General features: G+C 40.2%; 1 protein-coding gene across 2 annotated transcripts in view; it reads right to left on the reverse strand.

The window, feature by feature from the left end:
• The window catches only part of F13A1 (coagulation factor XIII A chain), a 177,765-nt gene extending 157,138 nt beyond the window's left edge, over positions 1 to 20,627 (reverse strand). For both annotated transcript variants that reach the window (XM_066376973.1, XM_066376972.1), the window contains exons 1-2: positions 20,474 to 20,627; positions 18,180 to 18,327 (exon numbers count right to left, since the gene is read on the reverse strand). In XM_066376973.1, the coding sequence (XP_066233070.1) occupies positions 18,180 to 18,309 (130 nt within the window). In that variant the 5' untranslated portion in view covers positions 18,310 to 18,327; positions 20,474 to 20,627. The remainder of the gene's footprint in view (positions 1 to 18,179; positions 18,328 to 20,473) is intronic.
• Positions 20,628 to 26,666: the final 6,039 nt, after the last annotated feature.

Raw genomic sequence — 26,666 nt, forward strand, 5'->3', positions numbered from 1 at the left:
CTTTGATGGAGCCAATTTATATTTTACGTGGTGAGGGAATCCATAGGCTATTCTGACTGCAACATTCCAGCAAACAGAAAGAGCAAGATGCAGTTTTATTTTTATTTCATCTCAGAACCCTGCCACAATACATGGTCCCTCAAGAATACTTTCCTTCCATTATGTTGTGGGCTAAAGATGTTTAATCTTCTACACCTCTGTCCTCCAGGCTGCCTTTCCCCTATATTATCTGTCCTTATGAAAATCACAATCCCCAGTGCTTCAGAAAGAGCTGAACAGGAGGGGGTCAAATTGTGGGGTAGGAAATCTTGAGCTCACCCATTTCCAAACACACCAAAAAACTACAACTACATGCAGAACAAATATCTTTGAGAATAACTTGAAGACTAGCAGAATAGATTTTCTACAACTAAGGATTTAGAGAGAGAGCCACACTGAAAAGGGCAGGAGGGTCTAGTCAGAACCAACAGCCTCAGTGTGGCTTCCTACAAGTTGGAGCAATTTCACCACCATTGAGGTATCCCCTGTGGAGTGATGGATCTGAGCCTCACATGGAGCTCCCCAGCCTGAAGGAACTGAAACCAAGGAGAGAAATCCTCATAACATCTGGTTATGAAAACCAGTGTGATGTATGTCCAGGAGAACTGGAAGTTTTTAGGGAAACCAGAATCTGCTGTTGAAAGGGTTGTGCCTAACTTGCTTCTTGTGTGAGCCCTGACCGGAAGTGAAACACACAACCAATGCTCTAACCAACTGAGCTACCTGACTAGGGTCAAGAGCTTTTTTAAAAGGAAAGGTTTAAAAATAGAAGAAAATATATGAAAATACATCTAACTAGTAAAAGAAAACATAGAGTATAAATGTAGTAAATCAGTCACGTATAAAGCTAGTATAATGTATAACAAAAAGAAATAAAATCATTAATATTTATGATAATTATTTAAGAAACACACATACACAAAGATGCAATATATGATATTGAAAACATAAAACTTGGGGGAAGAAGAGAAAAAAGGTAGCGTTTTCATAATGCATTTGAACTTAAGTAACCATCACTTAATATAGACAGTTATATATATACTTCTTATATATGAATCGCATGGTAAACACAAACCAAAAACCTACAATAGACACAGAAAGAATAGAGAAAAAGGAATCAAAACAACACAAAAGAAAGTCATCAAATCACAAGGGAGAGAACAATAAAGAAAAAAGGAACAGAGAAAAACTACAAAAACAAGCAGAAAACCATTAACAAAATGGCAATAAGTACATGTCTATCAATAATTATTTTAAATGTTAATAGACTAGGTGTTCCAATCAAAAGACATAAAGTGGCTGAGTGGATTAAAAAAACAAGACCCATATATATGCTATTTACAAAAGATTCATTTCAAACCTGAGGACACAGACTGAAATCTCAATTTTTAATGCCAGTGGAAATGAAAAGCAAGGTAGAATAGCATATTTAAATTAGACAAAATAGACTTTAGAACAAAGACTGTAAGAAGAGACAAGAAAAGAGCATTACATAATGACAAAGGAATTAATAAGTAAGAGAATATAACACTTGGAAACATCTATGCACCCAACATAGGAGCATGCATGTAAATATATAAAGTAAATATTGACAGACATAAAGGGAGAGGTTGACAGTAATACAGTAATAACAAGGAACTTTAACATCTCATTTACATTAATAAATAGGTCATCCAGACAAAAATCAACAAGGAAACATTGGCCTTAAATGACACATTGGATCAGCTTGATTTAATAGACATATACAGAATATTCCATTGAGAATACACATTCTTGAAGTGACGTCACGGAAATGGCGCCGTGAGCAGCACGTCCGACAGATCTCCCCAAAATCACAACAAATTTATCAACTAGAAACAGGAAAATTTATCTTCGGAGCATTCCGGAGTTCCACACAAACTGAAAGCGAAAGGACTGTTATCACTTGAATCTGAGAGACGAGGGTGTGGAGGAAGCTACCGCAGGGACGTTCATTCAAGCCGCGAGGAAGTGCGCCTGTGGTGGTGGTGAGTCAGCCCATACTCGGGAGCCGCGAGCCGCCGCGAGCAGCGCCCGGTTCGGTTGCAGAGTGAGCACCGCCGCCGCGAGCAGCCGCGAGCAGCGCCCGGTTCGGTTGCAGAGCGAGCACCGCTAACGTTCCCAGCGGCCCGCACAAGGGGAGCGGGAGAGGCCCCAGGGCGGTATTCCCTACTTGGGAGATTCTCTCCGTGGGCGGGGCACCTCACCCAGCCATTCAAGCTAACAATCAAGCGTTGGGGGAGGGGCGCGCGCAGGCAGCCTGAAATACCTTCGGGAGCACAGCTGCGACCCAATTACTGAAATTAACTTAACCCGTGAAATCTGCGCACCCTCGGTTCTAATTGATAAGATCTCTCTCAGTTCAGCGACCCAAGACAAGAGGCGTGATATTTTTTAGTGCCTCTCGCTAAAGGGGCGGGGGCAACTTCTGATTGATAGAGCCTCCATATTCAGGGATAAACGCTAACAAGAAGGACTTGGCAGATAATAAGATCTATACTACACTAGTCGCAAGCAGAGACTAGTGCCTCTTCTTCCCAGCCAAAACAGGCTACAAAGTGTGGAAAGCCTGGGTTGAGAGGTCCAACTGAATGCTAGGTGCTGAACAGTCACCTTGACAACAATTGACTCCCACCCCCGCCTGATTACACTGGAGGCCCTGACTGCCAGGGCCTTTCCCAAAGCCTTGCACTGAGTGAGGATAGAGTGGGGATTTCCCAGCTCTTTGAGCCTCTTACTCCCCAGGCAGAAGCAGTGGCAGCCTTATAGCTGGATCACCAGGCTGCTAATTCAGGAAGGGGGGACTAGGAGAGAGAATCCAGGAAAGCAAACTCTCTCATCGTTGGACCCTGCAAACGCCAACAAGCCTTGACTACCAGCAAGACTAAAGCCAATTATATGACATTGCCATAGAATCCCATCAACTGCAAATCCCTACCTAAGTGTGACACAGGGGCAGAGCCTGGGGTACAGAGTCACCGACCAGGAAGAGGGAGAGAAAAGAAAAAGGAAGAAGTTAACATCTCAAAATCAAGAAAAATCCACAGACTTTACAACTTGTTCCACTAATTTTTTTTTGTTTGTTTGTTTTTTGTTGTTGTTGTTTGTTTCTTCTATCTTATTGCCTTTATTTCCTCCACCTCGGTCCTTATATTCTCTGCCCATCTTATGCTTCCCTTTTCTTGAACTACACTACCCATAAGTGTTACATTTTATTTCTCTTCTTCATCCTCACCCTCCTTTAAGATTATACTCCAAAACACTTAACTCTCACTTTCTCCTCTTTTGTTTTTTTTGTTTGTTTTGCTTTATTTTGTTTTTTTCTCTTCCTTTTTTATTTCTTCCTTCGTTTTTCTCTTTTTCTTATTTTTTCCTTTCTATTCGTTTTTTCTTTTCTCGTTTTACTTTCCTCCCATTTAATCCTCAATCACGAACAAATTAGTTAATTTGGGACTCAAGGCTTTTTTTTTGGCTTTATTTTTCTTTTTCGCTTTTGTTTTTGTTTTTTTCTTGTTTGTTTATTTTTGTGGCATTTTGGGTCCTCCCAACCCAAGGTCTCCATTGTATTTAGTCTCTGCTCCACTTAATACAACAGATTTTTACTTATTATTTTTATTTTTTTCTTCTTTATTATTCCTTTTTTTGTCCTTTTTTCTGGTTCCCTCTTATCCCTCTCATTATATCTCTTAGTTGACCATCACCCACAAGCAAATCATCTTATGCTTGTCTAAGATTTTCTTCCTTTTTTTTTTTTTTTTTTTTTTTGCATTTAGTAGGTCCCTACTCCCCTTTTTTTTTGCCCCTTGAACTCTTCACTGCAAATCAGGCCCTCCATTATAGGCACGATATTTCCCTGAGGAGGGGAGAGGAGGGAAAGAGAAGAAAGAAAAAAAGGGGGAAATAATAAATTATTACTGCTTTTTTTTGTGGGGTGTTTTACCTTTTTTTTTTTTTTTTTTTTCTACTTTTTACTCTTTATTAATTCTAATTAGTGCTATCAACAAGACCACCCTCAGATGCCAATAAGAAAGAGGAAATCGAATATTATGGATACAAAAGAAAGAGAGGTAACACAAATAGATGTGGAAAAATCTATGGAAAAAAGACTTAACATATTGGAAGCCTTGGAGCTAAATGACAGAGAATTTAAAATAGAAATCTTAAAAATACTCAGAGATATACAAGAAAACACAGAAAGGCAATATAGGGAGATCAGAAAACAACTCAATGAACACAAAGAATATATTACCAAGGAAATTGAAACTATAAAAACAAATCAAACAGAAATGAAAAACTCAATTCACGAGCTGAAAAACGAGGTAACAAGCTTAGCTAGCAGAACAGCCCAGATTGAAGATAGGATTAGTGAAATAGAAGACAAACAACTTGAGGCACAACAGAGAGAAGAAGAAAGAGACTCAAAAATAATAAAAAACGAGAAAGCCCTACCGGAATTATCTGACTCCATCAGAAAGAATAACATAAGAATAATAGGTATATCAGAGGGAGAAGAGAAAGAAAATGGAATGGAGAATATACTCAAACAAATAATAGACGAGAACTTTCCAAGCCTGTGGAAAGAACTAAAGCCTCAAATTCAAGAAGCAAACAAAACACCGAGTTTTCTTAACCCCAACAAACCCACTCCAAGGCACATCATAATAAAGATGACACAAACCAATGACAAAGAAAAAATTCTCAAGGCAGCCAGGGAAAAGAAGAGTACAACATATAAAGGAAGGCCTATTAGATTATCATCAGATTTCTCAGCAGAAACTCTACAAGCTAGAAGAGAGTGGACCCCAATATTTAAAGCCCTGAAAGAGAGGAACTTTCAGCCAAGAATACTATACCCATCAAAGCTATCCTTCAAGTACGAAGGAGATATAAAAACATTCACAAATACAGAAAAGATGAGAGAATTTATCAACAGAAAGCCCCCACTCCAGGAAATACTAAAGGGGGTTTTCCAACCAGATTCAAAGAACAAAAGAAAACAACACCATAAGTAACAGGTCCACCAAGAACACAATAAAACCAAACTTAAACTGTGACAACAAAGGAAAAAAAGGGGGGAGAGAATGGAGATTAACATTAGCAAAGGACGATGAAGTGCAGAAATACTTATAAGATAGGGTACTACAATGAATATGGTAGGTACCCTTTTCATTACTTAATGGTAACCACCCTAGAAAAAACCACCACAAAAACACATGACTTAAAAAAGGTAGCAACAGAGGAAAGAAGTATGGAACACAAACAAACAAAAACAAATGATAGAAAAACAAAAGAGAAGAATCAAACTAGATACAAAACTAACAGTAAGCAATTTATAAAATGGCAATAGGGAACCCACAAGTGTCAATAATTACACTAAATGTAAATGGATTAAACTTACCAATAAAAAGACACAGAGTAGCAGAATGGATTAAAAAAGAAAATCCAACTATATGCTGCCTACAAGAAACACATCTAAGCAACAAGGATAAAAACAAATTCAAAGTGAAAGGCTGGAAAACAATACTCCAAGCAAACAACACCCAAAAAAAAGCAGGTGTAGCAATACTCATATCTGATAATGCTGACTACAAGAAAGAAAAAGTACTCAGAGACAAAAATGGTCACTTCATAATGATTAAGGGGACACTGAATCAAGAAGACATAACAATCCTTAATATATATGCACCAAACCAAGGAGCACCAAAATATATAAGACAGCTACTTATTGACCTTAAAACAAAAACTAACAAAAATACAATCATACTTGGAGACCTCAATACTCCGCTGACGGCTCTAGATCGGTCATCCAAACAGAGAATCAATAAAGATATAGTGGCCTTAAACGAAATACTAGAACACCTGGATATGATAGACATCTACAGGACACTTCATCCCAAAGCGACAGAGTATACATTTTTCTCTAGTGTACATGGAACATTCTCAAGAATTGACCATATTTGGGCCACAAAGACAATATCAGCAAATTTAGAAAAATTGAAATTGTACCAAGCATATATTCTGATCATAAAGCCTTGAAACTAGAATTCAACTGCAAAAAAGTGGGGGAAAAACCCACAAAAATGTGGAAACTAAACAACATACTTCTAAAAAATGAATGGGTCAAAGAAGAAATAAGCGCAGAGATCAAAAGATATATACAGACAAATGAAAATGAAAATACGACATATCAGAATCTCTGGGATGCAGCAAAAGCAGTAATAAGAGGAAAGTTCATATCACTTCAGGCCTATATGAACAAACAAGAGAGAGCCGAAGTAAACCACTTAACTTCACACCTTAAGGAACTAGAAAAAGAAGAACAAAGACAACCCAAAACCAGCCGAAGAAAGGAGATAATAAAAATCAGAGCAGAAATAAATGAAATAGAGAACAGAAAAACTATAGAAAAAATCAATAAAACAAGGAGCTGGTTCTTTGAAAAGATCAACAAAATTGACAAACCCTTAGCAAGACTCACCAAGGAAAAAAGGCACAGGACTCAAATAAATAAAATCCAAAATGAAAGAGGAGAGATCACCACAGACATCATAGATATACAAAGAATTATTGTAGAATACTATGAAAAATTATATGCCACCAAATACAACAATCTAGAAGAAATGGATAAATTCCTAGAACAATACAACCTTCCTAGACTGAGTCATGAAGAAGCAGAAAGCCTAAACAGACCAATCAGCAGGGAGGAAATAGAAAAAACTATTAAAAACCTCCCCAAAAATAAAAGTCCAGGCCCAGACGGTTATACTAGTGAATTCTATCAAACATTCAAAGAAGACTTGGTTCCTATTCTACTCAAAGTCTTCCAAAAAATTGAAGAAGAAGCAATACTTCCAAACACATTTTATGAGGCCAACATAACCCTCATACCAAAACCTGGCAAGGATGGCACAAAGAAAGAAAACTACAGACCAATATCTCTAATGAATACAGATGCTAAAATACTAAACAAAATACTGGCAAACCGAATACAACAACATATTAAAAAAATAATACATCATGATCAAGTGGGATTCATCCCAGAATCTCAAGGATGGTTCAACATACGCAAAATGGTTAACGTAATACACCATATCAACAAAACAAAGAACAAAAACCACATGATCTTATCAATAGATGCAGAAAAGGCTTTTGATAAAATACAACACAATTTTATGTTTAAGACTCTCAACAAAATGGGTATAGAAGGAAAATATCTCAACATGATAAAGGCCATATATGATAAACCATCAGCCAACATCATTTGAAACGGCATAAAACTGAGGACTTTCTCCCTTAAATCAGGAACAAGACAGGGTTGTCCACTCTCTCCGAGAATACACATTCTTTTCAAGTGTTGATGAAACATTTTTCAGTATAGATCACATTAGGCCACAAAAACAAGGCTCAATAAATTTAAGAAGGTTGCAATCACACTAAACTTTTTTTTTTTTTTTTGACAGAGAGAGAATGAGAAAAAGAGGGGAGGGGAAAGGGAAGCATTCCCTTTATTGTTCCACTTAATCCTACATTCCTTGTTTGCTTCCCGTGTGTGCCCTGACCAGGGATTGAATCACAACCTTGTTGTTTGGGGACAACGCTCTTAACCGACTGAGCTAACTGGCCAGGGCCATTAGTAATGTTTCTTTAAAAAAATAATCTAATATTCCAATTCTTCAGAAATGACTATAATCAACTCTTCATTTTTCAGCAGACAAGGGAAAAATATCCTGATATTTTAGCTTCATAGAATCTCAAAGAGTAAAAGACACTTTGTAGATAATCTGTGTACCAGCTACATACCACATAAAATATCTCCATGAAATCCCTAATAATTAGGCTTCTAACCTCCAGCTGAAGAGAGAACCCACCATCCCACAAAATGAACAGTTCATTTTTAAACAAATCTAATTATTTGAAAAATCCCTTTAAGAGGAACTGACATTTGCTTCCCTGTAATTTTTCTAACCATGGATCCTGGTACTGACTTTTGGATAAATATAAAATATACTTTATTTCACCTGTCACTCCTTAGGTTTAAAGTAAGGGTTCCTTTAAGTAAAATATTTTTCATATACTTATTCTTTAAGAAATTATTTCCATAGCTTTTACTCACTACTATGTTCTGGAATATTTATTCTATTTTGTGGAATTTATCTCTTGTAGTATTTATCTCTTGTAATATTTTTCCTAGAGTTAAATACATTATTCTAGTTCTGGTTTTTCAAATGAAAAACAATGAGACCATTATCTCTGTCAAAAGAAATAATATATTTCTATTAGTTTGGGCCAAGTTATCATGAGTGCTTTGAGTAATCTTATTTTATTATTGATTTACATTAAGTATCTGATGAAGCAAAAGCTTTACAAATACATTCTAATGTCACTTTTACCAGTAGTGGATTAAAACTTATTCTAGACCCTCATAAGTCACTTAAATGTGTTACTATTTAGCCACATCTGTTTATGCAATTGTTTTCTCCTTTTTAGTTATGTACTAACATTAAATATTATCATATAAATTTGGTTAATTGTTCCAAGTTTTTAATATAATTTGATATTCAATGTGTTTAATATTCTTCTTAACTCTCTGTCCTCCAGGAATTTTATAAGTGTGCTATTTTATATTGATATCCAAGATATGAAAATAAATGCTGATTGGGTCATGGCCTAATTAATACAAGCTAGGTAAGTGCACAATGGTAGACACTAAAAGGTGAACTGATAGTTATGGGATAGTATCATAAGTACTCTGATAAAGGCCATGTAAGATATTGGGTGAGGGAGAGTTTCTGGGATGTATAGGAGAGCCCCTAACCCAGATTAGAGGGTATTCGGGAAGCTTTCTGGAAGAAGTAAGGCATAAGCAGTGGTCAGAAAGAGGAGCAAGTTACACAGGTAGAGAGTGGTGTGGGGAAGAATTTTTCAGGGAGAGAGGAGAGTGAGTGAAGAAGACTGAAGCAAGAGTGTACCCAGTGTACTTAAAAAATCGAAAGCTAATTGGTTGTGAAGTGTAGTGGTGGGATCACAATGGCAGAGCAGGCAGAAGCTGCTCATGCATGTCTTGTGGGCTATGTAAAGGAGCTTGGACTTGACTTGTACTGGGGATCCAGTGAAGAAACTGAAATTGGAAACTGACATGATTACACACACACACATACTTAAACCACTTCTGGTGACAGAGTGGGAAATGGATTGAATGCTGACTGTTGGAGGCAGGAGGGTCAGCTAGCAGGCTGTTGCAGCATTCCAAGCGCAGGTTGGGGTAAGTCTAGTCTGCCTGTAGGGAGGGAATGAATGCCCTGGTCTGGAGTACTGCCAGGATTTGTCTCACCCTCCTAAACCCACACCCACAGTGATATGTCCCTGAGGATGAGTAGGTTAGCTTAATACCTTGGCTTATCAAGCAACTCTGCCTACAGGAAAAAATAAAGCTGGAGAGAGAAATTCAAATATATCCTTGGAACCTACTTCCCTTTGGTTCTAGTTCTCATTGCAGACAAAATCCCTGGTTTTCAAGTTTTATCCCCCGGTCTAGTGAACCTGCTTAACAACTAATGACCCCGTCCATCCCTGAGGTCGTGAAGTGCAGTTCTAGTTCTATGGGATATTGATAGGTGTTGGAATATTTACAGTTCCATAGCTAAAAAAGTTTGGGAAGTTCTGGTTTAAGCAAGATTAATTAGGATTCTTGCAGGATTTATGGGAGATTTTAATATGCTAATGTGCATTCCAAATTTAAATGACTGTGGAAACTATTTTTTTTGTAGAGTATTTTAAAGAATATGTTTTGGGAGATGCTTCACTATTTTCCAATTGTGAAAACTCAAAAAAGTTTTTTAATCTCTCTGAGCCTAGTATTCTTGTTTTTAAAAAAGGCAACAAAATATCTCACAAGATTGGTGTAAGCATTAAATTTTTAAAAAATGTATGTAAAGTGCTTTAACACAGTGTCTGGCAACAGGAAATAGTTGGCATTTTTACTGAATAATTATTGTTATTATTAGGAGAGATAGAAGAGCACAGTGGATTGTGGAGCCAGACTGCCTGGACTCAAACTCCAACTCTGCCATTCATTATTTTTTGTGACTTTAGTCAAGTTACATAAATGTCCTGTGCCTTAGTTTCCTCATCTGAAAACTGGTGTAGTGTGGGAATTAAATGAGAAAATAGTGTTGTTTTCTGAGTGAATTTCTATAGGTGGATGAAACATTTTTTTCCTTTTGATTCCTACATTATAATTTTTTCTTTTTAAAAAGTCTATTATCATTAATCACTTGGCATCATCTTAATATAGTTAATTTTACCTATGGATTTTTAAGCCCCTTGAGAGCTAGACCATGCCCTAATCATGTTGTTACTATGCCTTGGACAATGTACAAAACTTACTTAGCAAATGTGTCACTTTTCACTTTAAACAAATTCAATACCAAAAAGATAGATTATTCCATCTACCATAGGGTTAACCACTGGGCTTTTTTCAAAGTCATTTATCACATTTCATTTTCAAAATATGGCTGTTTCAAGACTGTGTATGTATATATTGTTGAAGATGGTAATGTAGGGCCTTCAGACCAGCAATTTTGTTTCAAATCAGAATGAAAGTGCCATGCTGTTATAGCCTACTTGCATATGCTTATAACAGAGTTGCAAAAGAGGGTTAGTGAATTCCTTTGAGTAAGAAAAAATATAAATCTTCACCAATAAATCTCATGTTTTTATACTTATTCACAGTAAAAACAAGCATATGTAATAAATATATATTAATATATATAAAGTTTGTTTTAAAATAATGTATTGTTATACATTTGATATCATTCAATTCAAAACATGTAGTTTTTTTTATTTTTATTTTTTTTTTTGTATTTCTCTGAAGCTGGAAACGGGGAGAGACAGTCAGACAGACTCCCGCATGTGCCCGACCGGGATCCACCCGGCACGCCCACCAGGGGCGACACTCTGCCCACCAGGGGGCGATGCTCTACCCCTCCAGGGCGTTGCTCTGTGGCGACCAGAGCCACTCTAGTGCCTGGGGCAGAGGCCGAGGAGCCATCCCCAGCGCCCGGGCCATCTTTGCTCCAATGGAGCCTTGGCTGCGGGAGGGGAAGAGAGAGACAGAGAGGAAGGAGAGGGGGAGGGGTGGAGAAGCAGATGGGCACCTCTCCTGTGTGCCCTGTCCGGGAATCGAACCCGGGACTTCTGCACGCCAGGCCGACGCTCTACCACTGAGCCAACCGGCCAGGGCCAATAAATGTTATTTTTTCTAAGTAACTTTTTTATTCTGTATTGGAATAGCCCTCTAAGTCAGTGGTCCCCAACCGTTTTTGGGCCACGAACCGGTTTAATGTCAGAAAATATTTTCACAGACCCGCCTTTAGGGTGGTACAGATAAATGTATCACGTGACCGAAACAAGTGTCAAGAGTGAGTCTTAGATGAATGTAACAGAGGGAATCTGGTCATTTTTAAAAAATAAAACATTGTTCAGACTTAAATATAAATAAAATGGAAATAATGTAAGTTATTTATTCTTTCTCTGCGGACCGGTACCAAATGGCCCACGGACCAGTACTGGTCTGCAGCCCGGGGGTTGGGGACCACTGCTCTAAGTCAATGCCTTAAGTTTCATAGGAAATAACACTGTAAGTAGGGAAGAACCAAGGCAATGATAAGTAAAATTCCCTTACATGAGGATTTCTTTAAAAATCCATATTAAAATAATTCAAGCTAAGGAAAACATTTCATTTAAAACATAAAATGACTAAAATATATGAAAGGTTAAATGCTACACTTGAGAAGTCAATAGTTTAAAGAAATAATGTTCTACCTACTTGTCCTACTTAACATAGAAATCCATTTATACCACGACAGGATGGAAACAGCAGTGGGTGAGGTAGAGGAGGCTCAGATTTTGGTTTCAAGCCTTAGAATTTACTATTCATGTGACCTAGAACTGTCAGCCTCTTAGATCCTGTGTTGCCTTACCTATTGAAAGGTCCTTAGAAGAATCAAGATCATGCATATGAAAGCATTTAGATCTTGCCAAGAATTAAAAATATGCAAGATAACATTTAGTACATGGTCTTTCAGGCTCACATTTTCAAAATGTCATGGCAACAAAAGATTTTTTGAGACAAGTTTAAATAAAATTAATGATACAATAAGAACTACAGTGATACAATGATTACAAATAAATCTTTCTAAGAAAAAAATATTTCTAAAACACTTGGTTTATTCTTTAGAAGGGGAAGGAAATGGCAGCCATGTTGCCCTCTCTCCAGTGTCATCTCCTAATAAGTCTATAGATTTACTAGGTTTGCCCTAATATCGGGGAATGAGCTAAAGTCCCCCAATATCACTGATTAAGCAACATTTCCTTCATTGTTCATGGAGAGTCACTCATGGATCAAGTCAAGCATAGATTTACAAATATCATAGTTGTTGTTTTTTTTATTGTTCCTTTTTCTTAGTATTGCCCCTTCCCACAGAGCAGGCACTCAATACACATTTATTCAGTTGGCATATTGATTTTTGCTTTGTTTATTGCTTAACAAAACAGTTTCAATGGAGAGAGCCTTCTAATCACCCACGCTCCGTTTGCCACAAACAGGAAATGAATTTGTTTCTCCCTGTTCAAACCCAGTTCCTGACAAAATGGAGCAACTCATTGCTAAGCTGCTTTTTTGTTTTTTAGAGAGAGATTGTAGCTGAAAACTTGGCAGCTCACTCTTTCAAAGTGACAGCTTTAAAAAAGTCTACCTAACACAATTTAACTTAATTCTAAACACATCAGAAAATGGACTGTTAAAAAAAAGAACTCTCCTCATGAGCCAGCTGTCTCCCTGTTCTCCCACTTTTCCCCTAATATGTAAAAAGTGGATTATATTCTCCTTTGCTTATACAAATATTCTTCAGAGAATGATTATACCTGTCACAGACTGAATCTAGAAATAAGTTAAATGTTTACGTTCATCTCTTAGTAATTCCCGAGTGAACTGAATTCTCCATGCAATCTTTTTAATATTATTACCAAACTATATGCATATATACTGTCCATGAGGAAGTAGGTCTGTTTATAGTGAAAACAACAGGATAAATGTTCTTTTTAAATATTTCTTTGGATAGCCATAAATTAAAGTATCATCAACTATACTGATTAAAAAACATTTTCTTAATTAGCTTATTGTTTTTGTAACTGTTGCTATTTAAAAAGACCCTGTACTTAAAATGTATAAAAAATGCTCAGCTGCTTAGAGGAAGCTAATATAAGAAATGAAGCTAAGGTATTCTCCAGGGACTAAAAAAGTCTTTCTGGTCAATTTCTTCCTGTTCCAAAGTATCTCAGCAGGCTCCAAATGTATCTCCTTCTCTTTATTTTCTCCTCACCATGAGATTTCCCTATATAAAATAATTCTGATTATGTCATTCTGGTATTTAGAAACCTTTATAAGCAGGAGGAAAGGTAAGGTCTTCAAGGCCTGTCATGGTGTGACCCCTGTCTTCCTGTCTCAAGGTCATCTTCTTTCTCTTGTCCTCACAACTTGACATATTCTGTTCCCTCTGCTAGAAATACTGTTCCATGCACTTATCTGCCTGGAAGACTCCTATTCATCTTTTTCATTCGCTTTCCCACTTCACTGACATTACTAGTCATTCCTTTAATTTGTTTCATCTACTTAATGGAGAGTTGCTTAAGGACAGGTGTGGTATAGTTCATCACACAGAAGTGGTGACCACTAAATGTTTCTCCTCAAACCAAATAAAAGTATGCAATATCATTTCTTAGTCCTACCTTGAGTGCCTTTTTTGTTCTTTCAATAACCTTGAATCCAGGGAGGTTTACTCTGCACATAGGGCAGATTGATAATTAACCAGTTTATTAGTTGATTCAGTCTTGACATGGAGCAGTGGGAGTGAGGAAGTGCTCAGAAAAACACAGGCTCCATTAACCTACTAACTACTACTTCTGCCTGCATTTGATCTTCTAAAAATAGATCCTGGCTTGCTCCCCAGTTTGAATTCAGTGCATTAGACCTGTCAAATAAGCGTTAATAATGCAGAGTCAAACCAGCCTGAGAATATAAGGTTATGTTCTGGAACATTACATCTCCTGCTAAATAACCTTTGAGACAAGAAGACTGTAGAGAGATTTTCAAAAACACCAACTATGCATGCAGAACAGTCTATTAGAGATAGATGAAATTCAAACAATCTGAGGAGATTTTCACATACATTTCTCAGCTCTAATTGAGTTCAAAGGAGGACATTAAGGATCCTTAAGAACACAAACAAAGACATCAAACACCACTACTGAATGGCTGGTCCCATCTCCAGGGTTCCATTGTTACCCCAAATACTTGAATTTTTCTTAAATATTGTGCCACTGTATGAGAGGAACCTTACTTGAGTTTATACATTTTGAATCATAGGCTAAAATAATTCCTGACCAAATCATTATAAAAGCTGTGAATTAAAGGTATTATACCCACTCAGTATATATGATATATATACATCAGCTGCCACGGAATTATTCAAAATGAATAATTGGCCTTTTCCCCCCTTTTTCTGCTCTTGCTACTCTGTTTTTCTCAGTCAATTTTATAAGAGCAGCTTGCTTAAGGAACACTTTAGAAAAAAAGCTTCCACTGGAATAAATGAGGAGACAGATCTTGATCCTGGGTTTTGTGTCCCTGGAGCCCAAGTCATCATGGTCAGACAGGGGATCAGGGAGCTACAAGTTTTCTTCGAGGCCACTAGTGGTCACTGCAAGAAGATGACATTTAAACACATGACTGCCTCAGCAGGTGATTTTGGGGAAAATCGATATTCTAGTGCCAGAAAATCCTTTTAGCAAAATTAAACAGAAATTTGAAATGCAAAAGAAAACTAGAAGATAGACCTATTTGATTAGATGGTTTATATGGGGTTTTTTTTTTCCTGTTTTACTCATCTAGGATTTACTGCTATGCTTTGTGGATTCTGAGACCCTACACCAGTGGTTCTCAAACTTATTGAAGTCAGGCACATTTAAAATCCTACAAATAATTGTAGGCGCACTATATACAAATTTCTGAGAAATATGTTATAATAATTAAGTCAAATATTAAATATATATATATAAAGTCTAAGCATGCTTTTATGGTAATTAAATGAAATAAATGACAAAATTAAATTTATTCTGACAAAAAAACATTCTTATGTTACATTTTTTGAGTTATGCTTTTTAGAATCCATAAAAAAGAGGGGTTAAAAAATAACAAAATGATAAAATTTATCTTTTTATATATATAGATACATTCTTAGTAAGATTTAGTAAATTTGGCCGGTCCTGGTGTGAATGTGTTAAGTTTTTGTTTGTTTGTTTGTTTTTTAAATTTAATTAATTGTGTTTATATAGATTCTAGGGTCACCCCGAATGTATCCCTCCTCCCCCCTGTTCCCCTCAACATCTCCCTTGCCCCCCTCCCTACAGTTAAGTTTTTTCATTCTTATGTTTATGAGAAACATGAGCCTGTTGTGTCCTAGTGATTTCTTCAATGTTTGGGTATATATTTGAAAGGCAAACTCTCATTTCCTCATCAATACATTAAAGAATTCCTCTTTTTACTCTTACTTGTGTTGACTGCAGAAAACCCCCACCATACATATCATCTTAACTTTACACCAAACAAAGGATAGAAGAAACTTGCCTCCAGTCTTTCTGGGGAATGTGGGAGTTAGAGTAAACAATCCAGCACCACAGTTTTAACAGCCTTTTGCAACCTAGTCAGGCAAGTGAGGTGGGGGGTTGGACAGACTGTCAGTTTACAGCCAATTCCCCACACCTCTGTCCCCCAAAAATCTAAACTCCAAAAACCTTGTTGGTTTTTTGGTCCCCAACAAGCACATTTCTCTGGAATACCATAGGGGACACCTGGAAATCTTCTAGGGCACACCAGTGTGCCCTGGTGCACACTTTGAGAACCACTGCCCTACACTGATAGCACACGGCACTTAGCTCATCTGTGTGAGAAATATCAAGTGGATGCATGTTTATGAAATCTGGAAGCTGTTATTAATAATAGAATTATAATGACTTTAGAGCTGATGAGTCATTCAATTCTCAAGTGATTGACTGCTCATTAATTCTACAAATAGCCCTTGGATACTCACACTTTTATGCCAGGGCCAGTAATAAGCATTCTGGAATGTCACTTGTGTTGTGGACATATAACTACTAAGTAAATAACAACAGATTTTCAAAATAACTCAGTTAAAAATAATTCTCAACTCTGCCTCCAAAAATAAACAAACAAAAAACAGTAAAACCAGAATCTTTTTAAATGGACCTCCCTGCTCAGGTTCTCTGGCAGTTTTGATTTCTTACAGACAACGTTTTGTTCAGATTTTAGGTACACTGGGCCTGAGGCCTGAACCTATTCCCCTTCCAAGCTGGAGTGGACTCCTCGCCATGCAGGGTCTGATAATTGACATTCTAAATCAATGAGTATTTACTGGTCATATGCTGTGGGAAAGGGACTCTCACAGGCACTAGTCATATTGGATCCTCATTATAACTGTGCAGTAGGTATTGCCTCCATTTGCTGGTGGAAAAACTGAGGCTTGGGGCATTTAGGTGATTTGCCCTGAGTCCCAGGGCCAATGGGGATCAGGAACCCAGGTCTTCTGAGTCCTGGCCAGAGGCTCTGTGACACCTCTGACTCCCTTTGTGCAGGTTCACAGCCCTCCTCCGGGGTCGACCCTCAGCCTCTCTTTGTTTTTCTGCCCACATCTTCCAGCACCCTTCCCTGGGTCTACACTCTACTCTTCCAGAAGGGAATTTTGCTAGAAAACTGAATACGTCAAGGTAACCTGCTTGATAAATTGATGTCTACACCCTTTGCAATTTGTTTATATTCTTAAAAAAAAAAGATTCCTGCACTGGGCAGGGAAAGAATTGAACATCAGTTGCTTGCTGTGGCCTCAGTTTCCTAACCTGTACCATGGGGATTTAGATGACTTTTAAATTCAGTTCTGTGGCTCTAATGGTGGAGTCTTAGAGAGTGCAGCATCTCACTGGGGGAGAGAAGCCAGAACTACAAATTCACAAGTTTGTCCTGGTGCCTCAACCGAAGAGCCCCCTCCTCCAGTTTGGATGGGAGTGAACATCTCTCTATTTTTACAATTGGATAGCAAATGAGGGTAAATATAAGGGTAACACAGTCAAAGCTGTCCACAGCATCCAGGCGGCGTTCTGACTGGCTGGACTGTGGGAACTGGCACTGTCTTTTCCTTTGCTTTCAACCGCTGGTCTCATTCTGCTATAAAGCTTCACCACACAACCACAGGGGACCGTGGGCACCTACCCCAGCAGTGGTGTTTGCACACAGCCCCCACCCCAGTGGAACCTAGCACAGAGCACCCTCAGGAGCAAAGGTGGATGTCAGTCCACATGTGCTACTGACAAGAAGTGCTCCCTACTGGTGCCACTCAGAGACATGCGTCTGGATGCCCTTGCCTGGCTCAAGAGAAGGGTGCCTGTGTCACAATGCCAGTATTGGCACCTGGGCCCTGTCACGTCCAACAGGGCTGAGTGGAGGTCAGTGGCTGGCTGCTGCTCCCAGAGCAGGTCCCTCGGGATGGGCAGAGGTGAGAGCAGGGCAGGCAGCCACCTCGCCGCTCCCCAGGCTGCTCTGGAGAGAAGCAAGGGCTTCCATCTCCATTACTGTCAGAGTCTGCATTGTAGCCAGCTCTGAAATTCACATCAGTGGATGGAGGAGGGAGGAGGGAGGGGGAAAGTGGTGCAAGCCAGACAATCAAAACAGCCACAATATTTGAGAAGTGGAAACTTCCAGCTAGAGCACATTCTTAGAAACAGAACAGCAGGGCTGGAAGATGCCTCACCTAAGCCAGTGCCCTTGTAGCCATGCTGTCTCTGAGATTACAAAGCTATTTAGTGGCAGAACTGGGACAAGAATTGAGTCTTTGGTCCTTTTAACACTCAGAAGAGGGTTTTGGAGGCCTTTCTTTAAAATGAGACTGGCAGGAGCCCTCTTTTGTGGGAACTCAGTGAAGACAGAGGGCACTGACCCAGTGCCTGTGGGAGGAGGGTCCAGGCATCTGTTCCTGGGCCAAAGGGACCTGTACCTTGCAGGTTGACGCCTCGGGGCACCAGGCCCTGCAGTTCCACCGTGGGGGGGTCATTCTCTTCGGCATTGGAGTTGTTGCGGGGGACAGCCCTCCTGCCTCCAAAGGTGGTCCTGGGGGTCTCCGACATTCTCAGCCTCACAGGCTCCTTGGGGGACAAAGGAGACACAGAAAAAGAATGTGAGGTGAGTTACATTTGACACAGGACCCAAACAGAGAGGCAGACATAACTGCATGTGATAGCACTGGAGCAGCACATTCTGAGTTTCACGTGAATAAAAACTGAGAAGTGGGAGTGAGGATTAATTTGATGATGGAGCAGGGCCCCCAAGGTTCTTGGAGAGATTTGTCAAAACATATGGGATGGGAAGCAGAAGAAAGGGGACTGATTTGAAGAAACAAAAATTGTAAAGGATTTTGGGGAGCAAGTTCTTTTTTGTTCTCATTACCCCTAAAGCAATAGTTTTGTAAGAAATGTTTACTTACAAAATATATGAAGAATAAACTCAGACAACCATGTCTAGATAAGTGACGTCTTCCCAAGCATTCATGTTTGCAATTTATTTATTTATTTATTTATTTATTTATTTATTTATTTATTTATTTATCAGAGACAGAATGAGAGTCAGAGAGAGGGATAGGTAAGGACAGACAGACAGGAACGAAGAGAGATGAGAAGCATCAATCATCAGTTTTTCATTGCAACACCTTAGTTGTTCATTGATTGCTTTCTCATATGTGCCTTGACTGTGGGCCTTCAGCAGACCGAGTAACCCCTTGCTGGAGCCAGCGACTTTGGGTTCAAGCTGGTGAGCTTTGCTCAAACCAGATGAGCCCGTGCTCAAGCTGGTAACCTCAGGGTCTCGAACCTGCATCCTCCGCATCCCAGTCCGATGCTCTATCCACTGCACCACCGCCTGGTCAGGCCATGTTTGCAATTTAATTCAACCTATATATACTGAGTGCCCACTATGTGCCAGGCTGTGGTCTGGACACTTGGAATATACCTGAGAACGAGACAGGAGGATTCCTGCCTTGGAGACCTTTTGGTCTAGTGATGGTCAGGGCCCAGCCAAAGAAAATTCAGCAGTAAACTGGGTAGGGTGTGAGAATGTGGTCCTGTTTTGGAACCAGGATCATAAGGAACAGGATAAGGGAGATGGAGAATTTGGGAGGTGAGAGGGAGGTACGTTGCAATATTAAATAGGGCAATAAATAGACCATTGTCGAAACTTACTTGGTCAGTGGTGCTGACACTGCCCTTGTTCTAAGTGCAGGCAGAAAGCCAAGTGTGAATGCCACACACCTAACTGTCAGTGCCTAATAAGTCCTTGTTGACCAACTGACCAAATGAAGGGAGGCCTTGTTTCTGGCCCCAGTGAACTGTCCCCTTGATCACCTGTATTACCCAGTCATGACTCATGGTGATTTGGTTGTTTGCAAAAATCAGGCACACCCTCAAAAGATGAGGAGCCCATTATAGAGGCAACTGGAGGAGACTATTCCAGAAACATGCTGAGCAAAGGCAACACAGCTGGAGACGAGAGAGCACTTCTTAAGGTATTTGGTCTTGGAAGCAGACAGCAGTGGTTAGAAGTGTAAGGTCTGACCAGGTATCCATAAATATCTGCAGACATATTTACAGACAGTTTCTTGTGACCTAGGAAGGAAGGGTGGAAGGAGAGAGAAAAGGGTTAATGACAGAGAGAAAGCAGGAAGCAGCAGACTTCTGGTGGAAAATTGCCAAGGTCGGCTGTGGGCTCACTGGGGAATGGGAGGATTTGGGGGAGAACAGCATAGAACTGTGCAACTGTGCGGTAGCTGTTAGAAGACAGAACCCATAAAGCAGAGAACTGAGGAGCTCCTGCAGGACAGAAACATCTCCTTCTCCCAGGTCTGGGGGAGGCAAAGGAGCCCAATCTCAGCTCCCACATGAGGATGCTGCCAAGCAGGTGTTCTTAAAGGGCTTTACTTCCCCCTCTCTCCAACCTCTTTTGTCCTTCTCCAAAGTTTGGTCCCCTAAGGAAGACTCCCAATTCACCCATTCACAATTAGTAGCATTTTTAGCAAGCAGTGTTTTAAAGAAAGCTTCATAGAGTCTAACTCAGAACAGGGGTGAGGTAACTCAGTTAAGGGGCAAGAATGGGGGGATTGGACAAGTAGGGCTGCCTGTTGACACTCTCAGCAGCCACCTGAGGGACCCAGTTTCATGGGGGGGGGGAGGATGCAGTGGGCCTTAGGTAGTCCCTGGGGGCAGGGCTGCAGCTATGCTGGCAGGAGAGACAGCTACTCACCTGCGGTCCCCTCCTGAGGTGTCCTAGTGCAGGCTGGCTCTGTGTGTCTCTGGAGTACTTCCTCAAAAGGGCACAGAAAAAAATGATGAGAAAGTTGGCCCTTAAATAACTTCCTAACAGTTCCCTCCCCTCACCTCATCCCACAGAGTTTTCTCCTCCCCCTTCTTGACAGCTAGAGCAAGTGAGCTGCTTCTGGGCTTTCTATTCACTTCTGTCACCCTGCTCCACTAGTCTGGCAGCCATCCCTCCCACCCAGGGCCTCCTTCCCTCCCAACTGCCCATCCCAGCTTCCCTCCACCATGCCCACCTCCAGTTGTGCCTCCCCTCTTCACTTGGTAGGGGGTGGGGGCTGGGATGACCTGCTAATGACCCTGCAGTGCCAGGCATGCCCCACCCTCTTCCCTTAAGTGGGGAGACTGGAAGGGTCTGGATTTTGCCATCAAGTTTAGTGGGGCTTGGCAGAAAGGGAGGTCTGTGTTTCTGCAGACAGGTCACAGACAGCTGTGACCATGCATAAAGCAGGAGCAATGTGTCCTTCTTGGGTAAATAAAGCTGAGGGACATGGCCTGTGTATTCTTGTACCATTTTTGGGAGCCACGGCCACCACCTAACCACAGACTTCCTGTAGGAGGGGATGCCTAGCCAGAGGGATAATGAATAAATACTTTTCAGAGTGCCACAAAAATTAGAAAATAGCCTTAAAGAAGACTATTTTAGTTTATCTTCAAATAATTGGAGAAAAAAACTTTTCTTCTAAAATTTTCTGTATTTTTTTCTGAGTCTTTCTATCTCTACATACTCTTATTTTCAGTCACAGTTATTTCTAACCTTCTACTGTCTCCAAATTTCTGACCCTACCACTTAGTCTAATTTCACAGAGAGAAGGAAAGATGTCATTATTAAAGCATTCTCTTAATTTTCTGCTGCCAAATCTTGGACTTACCTACAACCCTACACATTTTTTCCTCCTTTCTTCCTGTTACTAAAGTAACCCCACACACACCTAGTCCATGGCCAGGTGCACTTTGTGCCCTGTGCCTGTGTTGAGTCCCCTTCCTCTCCAGGCTGTGCTGCCCTGTTCACCCATCCTCCCTCCTGTGTCTCTTGCTCCTGTGCTCTAGCCGTTGCATTCCATCAGCATGTACCCAACTTCAAGTCAAGTCTCGTCATCCCACATCTACCTGGTGATTGCTCTTCTCTCTCCTCCCCTTTAATGCAAGTTTCTGCAGCCTGCTTCCTGCCCCCATCATCATGCTAATACTGTAGTGAGAAGTCACCAGTGGCCTGTGCTAAATCCAAAGGACAGGATTGAATTCTCTTACTTAACCTTTGGAAGCTGAACTCCGTTGCCCACCCTACCCTTGAAGGCCTTTCCTCAGCCTCTGAGACATGGCACACTCTGAGGTGTACTCAGCACTGTGCAAGTGCCCTTGATAATTTCAGCAACCCCCATGTCTTTGATTTCCACCTCCATCTTGACGTCTCCTAAATCTAGGTCTTTAGTCATGATTTTTTACAGCATGCTAATCCCCCATCTAACTGCCCACCAGCCATCTTTACTTGGCATGTCTCACTGATAAGTCACATTCACTGTGTCTAAAATGAGATACAGAATTTTCCTTTTAACCTGGTTTATCCCAGCAGTCCCCCATCTCATGAACGCCATCACCTGTAGCAGCTGCCCAGGCAAACACATAGTATCATTGTTGACACTTCCTTCTTGTCCCCTCAACCCCCAGATTCAAACCTTCAACAAATATTTTCTACTCTACCTCCTAAATATTTCTTGAATAAACCTATTTACCCCTTCCCATTCATTCTCCACAGTGCAGTCAGAATGAGCTTTGTGGATCTCCAATCTGAAATCTAATACTTCGAACAGAGTCTTTCTGTTGCTATTTCTCTTGTATTTTACTACAAATTCCAAGCATCAGCTGACAAGGTCCTATTCAGCCTGGCCCTGCATTACTCTTGAGCCCCACCTCTTTCACTCTCTGGCACATGGCCTCACTACCCCATCCCTACCTGTATCCTACTCACCCCATTCTATGCTCTAGTCACAATGAACTTCTTACCCTGTGACTCTGCTCTCTCCTTCTCTCACCATAAGATTGCTTTTTAATTTACCCTCCAGATCTCAACTTAAATTGCTCAGATGCCCTGCAAGGAACTTGCCTTGGCCTCTGCTCCTTACACTGGATGGTCATTTTCTTTTCTTTGCTGTATCCTCACTAGACTACAAGCGAGTAAAGAATCCAACCAGAATGTCCCAGGGAGAAGCTGCTGATCATTCAGTTATCCAGAGCTCATTCTTTCTGAATGGTAAAGAAGACCCTAGACAAACTGACAGCACCCTTGGGTAGTTGTGACAAACATCAAGCCTGAGGACTGGACTCCTACATACCCTTGTCCATGTGGGATGTTGGCAGAGTGGTCAGCCTTATGCCCTCTAGATTAGGTTGTACAGCTGCCAGGTCCTCCTCTATTCCTGGCTGTGTTAAGCATGTTGGGACAGGTTTGTCACTTTCACAACCACAGTGTCACCTTTGGCCTGAGATTCGCTGGTTATTGTGTGAACATGCACACATGCTGGTTAACTTCTTAACTCTTCCAAACAACCAACCCAAGAGCATTAAATGGGCCTAACAAATAGTTAAAATAAGAGTGTTTGAGCACGCCAAGTCTTAGCATGTAGCTGAAGACTATCCATGTTATAGAGCTTTTCCTCACAGTCATGTGACTTAGAAATCAGAATAAAGTTTTCTAACCATACAATGAACCTTGAGCTGTGCCAGAAAATGTGACCTTTTCAGAAGCAGTGGTGTGCATAGGCTCTGCAGTCTGCAGGATCTTTTGTCTCTGAGTGTCCCTGGCCTGGCACAGAGGGGCACAGTGTAGGTATTTAAGGAATATAGCAGAGGGGGGTCCCACCAGAAAAATAAAAACCATTTTAGGTATTTTTTGAAAAGAAATTTCACACAGGGGATTGGTTACACCACAACAAGAAGCCAAACAAGGGAAGGTGAGTCAACTTAGCAGTTAGCAACAACAGGGAGAATTTTATGTCATCATAGCCCGGGGCTGGGGTATGTGGCAAGAAATAGAACAGCCTGAGATTCAGATGCACTTGACTAATGGTTACCAGTGAGCATCTATTATTATTGTTATTATATTACTAATGACATAAATTTACCACCTTAACCGTTTTTAAGGGTACAGTTCAGTAGTATTCAATAACTTATACTGCTATGCCACACATCTCCAAAATTTCTTTATCATTCAAAACTGAAGGTCTATACACATTAAACTGCATATGAGTGGATGTGTCTCTATGACTGTGTGTGTGTAAGGGTATTTGTGAATATCTATATGTGAGTGTGTGTAAGGGGTACTTGTGAGTGTGTGTGCCTCCATAGGAATACATTGTCTATATGAGTCTGTATGTCTGATAGTATTTGTGGATGTGTATCTGTCTCTATGACTATGTGTGCAAGTGTGGGAGTGCATTGTCTATGTGAGTGTGTATGTCTTACTATACATGTGAGTGTTTGTTTATACCTGAGAGTGTGCCCACTTGTATAAATGCAAGTGTTAGTGTGTATGTGCGTAAGGGTATTTGTAAGTGTGTGTGCCTTCATGGAGGTGCATTGTCTATGTGAGTGTACATGTCTGACTGTATGTGCGAGTGTGTATCTAGATGTGAGTGTGTGTGCAGGTGCATGGGGAGGACTGAAGGATTCTCAAAGGATGTCTCAACTCCGATGGGCTTTAGCTCCAGGATATACTCTCCATTGGCTTCCTCACCCCTCCAGAGTTCTGGCTAGAGGGTTTGTTTTTTTTAGATTTTATTTATTCATTTTTATTAGAGAGAGAGGAGAGAGAGGAGAGAGAAAGAGGAGTAGGAAGCATCAACTCCCATATGTATCTTGACCAGGCAAACCCAAGGTTTTGAACCGATGACCTCAGGATTCCAGGTTGACACTTTATCTACTGCGCCACCACAGGTCAGCCTTAGCTGGAGGGTTTTAAAGAGACTATAAGAACTTTTTAAACTTTAAAGACTTTATAAAATATAACAGAAGTCAACTTGAAATGTGTCTTTTAGAGATGAAGATGTTCAAGTTTGAAGAAAGTAAATTTCTTATAAAATGTGGATTAACTAAAGGTATGCATAGTGGGAAAAGATGCCCTTACAAAGCTCTAACCAGCCACCCTAGATCTCACAGCATGGAATTGTGGCAAGGCCAGCTTGCTCTATTCTATTTCATTTCTCACTCTGGTGTGACCCAGACTCTACTGACCACAGAGGCAAAACAAGAGACCCACATCCACCCACCCCACTTGTCTCACTTTGCAGGAGAAAAAGCAATCAGTGATAACTAAGCATCAAGGAAAAAAATTTTTAAATGACAACATACCAAGGCACGTGCACTAAATGATCAACAGAAGTGAAATCTAATAGAAATACCACAATTTATTACAAATGTATTTATTGAAAAACAGTGGCAATAGAAAACCATTGTTGGTGCTTTGTGAATTCCTTCTGGGGGTTTAAAAGTCTTTATCAGACTTTGTGAAAATTCCCCTAAAGTTTTTCTAAAGATCACTACAAGCAATGCTTGCTTCATTACAGTTGCCAGAATGCCAACTACTTGTGTGTGTGTGTGCATATGTGTATGTACATGTGTGTGCATTGTGCTTATGTGAGTGAAACTGCAGTAGGAATTTGAACTGTCCCCAAGAGTAATATGGCAGCTGGAGTTAGAATCCAGGCTTCCTCACCTCCTTACCTGTGTGATCAGGGGCAAATGACTTATTGTCACTGCACCTCAGTTCCCTGACTTGTAGAGTGGTGATTGTAACAGTGTCTACCCTGCGGGTCATGAAGGTGAGAAGGGAGGATATACACGAAACACTGTGTGCAGTCTGGGGGTACAAAGCTAATGCTAAACATTCTCAGTAGTGGGAGACATGAACTGTGCAACCTCAACTCATCTATGATAAATATTTTATCTTTTTCTAATAATTGATATCAATCATAGTTTCTCACTGCCTGGGACATGCATAGTTAACATGCTAATAATTTAGGACATTTGGGGGGCTGGCCATATTCAGTATTTATTGTCATCATTTTCGGTCCAGAAGCTTTTCAGGAGTTTCATCTGCTACTCACAAATTGTCAATGGGGAATGAAACTTATAGGTGGCTGGTTGCGCTTGTATATGGGAGGATACATTCTGGTCTATTTCAAACTGAAGCCAGTGAAAAACCTTCCACACAAAGAAGCTGTCAGAGCAGTAAGGCAGAGAACGAGTTTAAACAAAGTCTGTCAAGTGAATGCATTGGTTTGTGTATGGTTAGCAGCTCTCTTTGTAAGCCCACATTCAGGTCAAAGAGCAAAGCTGCATGGGAATCTCACCAAACTTTTCCAGTGAGGCCTGTGGGTACCAGTGGCAGGCTGCCCCTGTTCATGGCACTCAGTGCCTGCTCCCTCTTGTCATTGCACAACACCTTCTCGCTGGCAAGGTGAAGTGCTAGAACCAGGCCTGAGGGACTATTCTGAAGAGGGAGCAAGAGCAGAGACAAAAAACGAAACTTGAAAACTGGAAGAGGAGCTTTCAGAGAGGCCAGGCAGGAAATGGAAAGGACATGATGTTCTGCAGGGTCTTCCTAGCAACAGAACTTCTGGATAGTGATCGTTGAATTTCCAAAGCAAGACAAAGGCCATTGCATAATCATGTGTATGAGCACTAAAATACAGCCAAAGAATGAGCAAGTTCTCTTTTCTTTGATGCTCACTCAGCAATTTCTGCAATGAGGTTTGCAGATGAATCTGCCAGGTTCCTTCCTGTGAATGGGTTCCTTGTTAGTGCATTTCTCCTATCGCAGTGGTAACTGTAAGTTGTTAAAGTAGCGTTGGAAATATTAGCTGTACAGTATGAACATGTATCATGATTCATTGAAAATATTTCCCACAATTCTTTTTAACTTAAATAAAAACAGTTCACACACACAAACACACACACAAAATTCATGTTTAATAAATTCAGATATTGTGACTTAGAATAATAGGGATCTTGAATGGTCCATCCTACCCAGCATCAGTTCCAAAAAGGAGTGTGCTACCAGCCATAACTTATAGGACATTGCCCTTGAGTATTCAAATTCCTTCTTTCTTAATTATTATTTATTT

This window comes from Saccopteryx leptura, chromosome 3 (genome assembly GCF_036850995.1).
Source record: "Saccopteryx leptura isolate mSacLep1 chromosome 3, mSacLep1_pri_phased_curated, whole genome shotgun sequence".
Taxonomy (NCBI): Eukaryota; Metazoa; Chordata; class Mammalia; order Chiroptera; family Emballonuridae; genus Saccopteryx; species Saccopteryx leptura.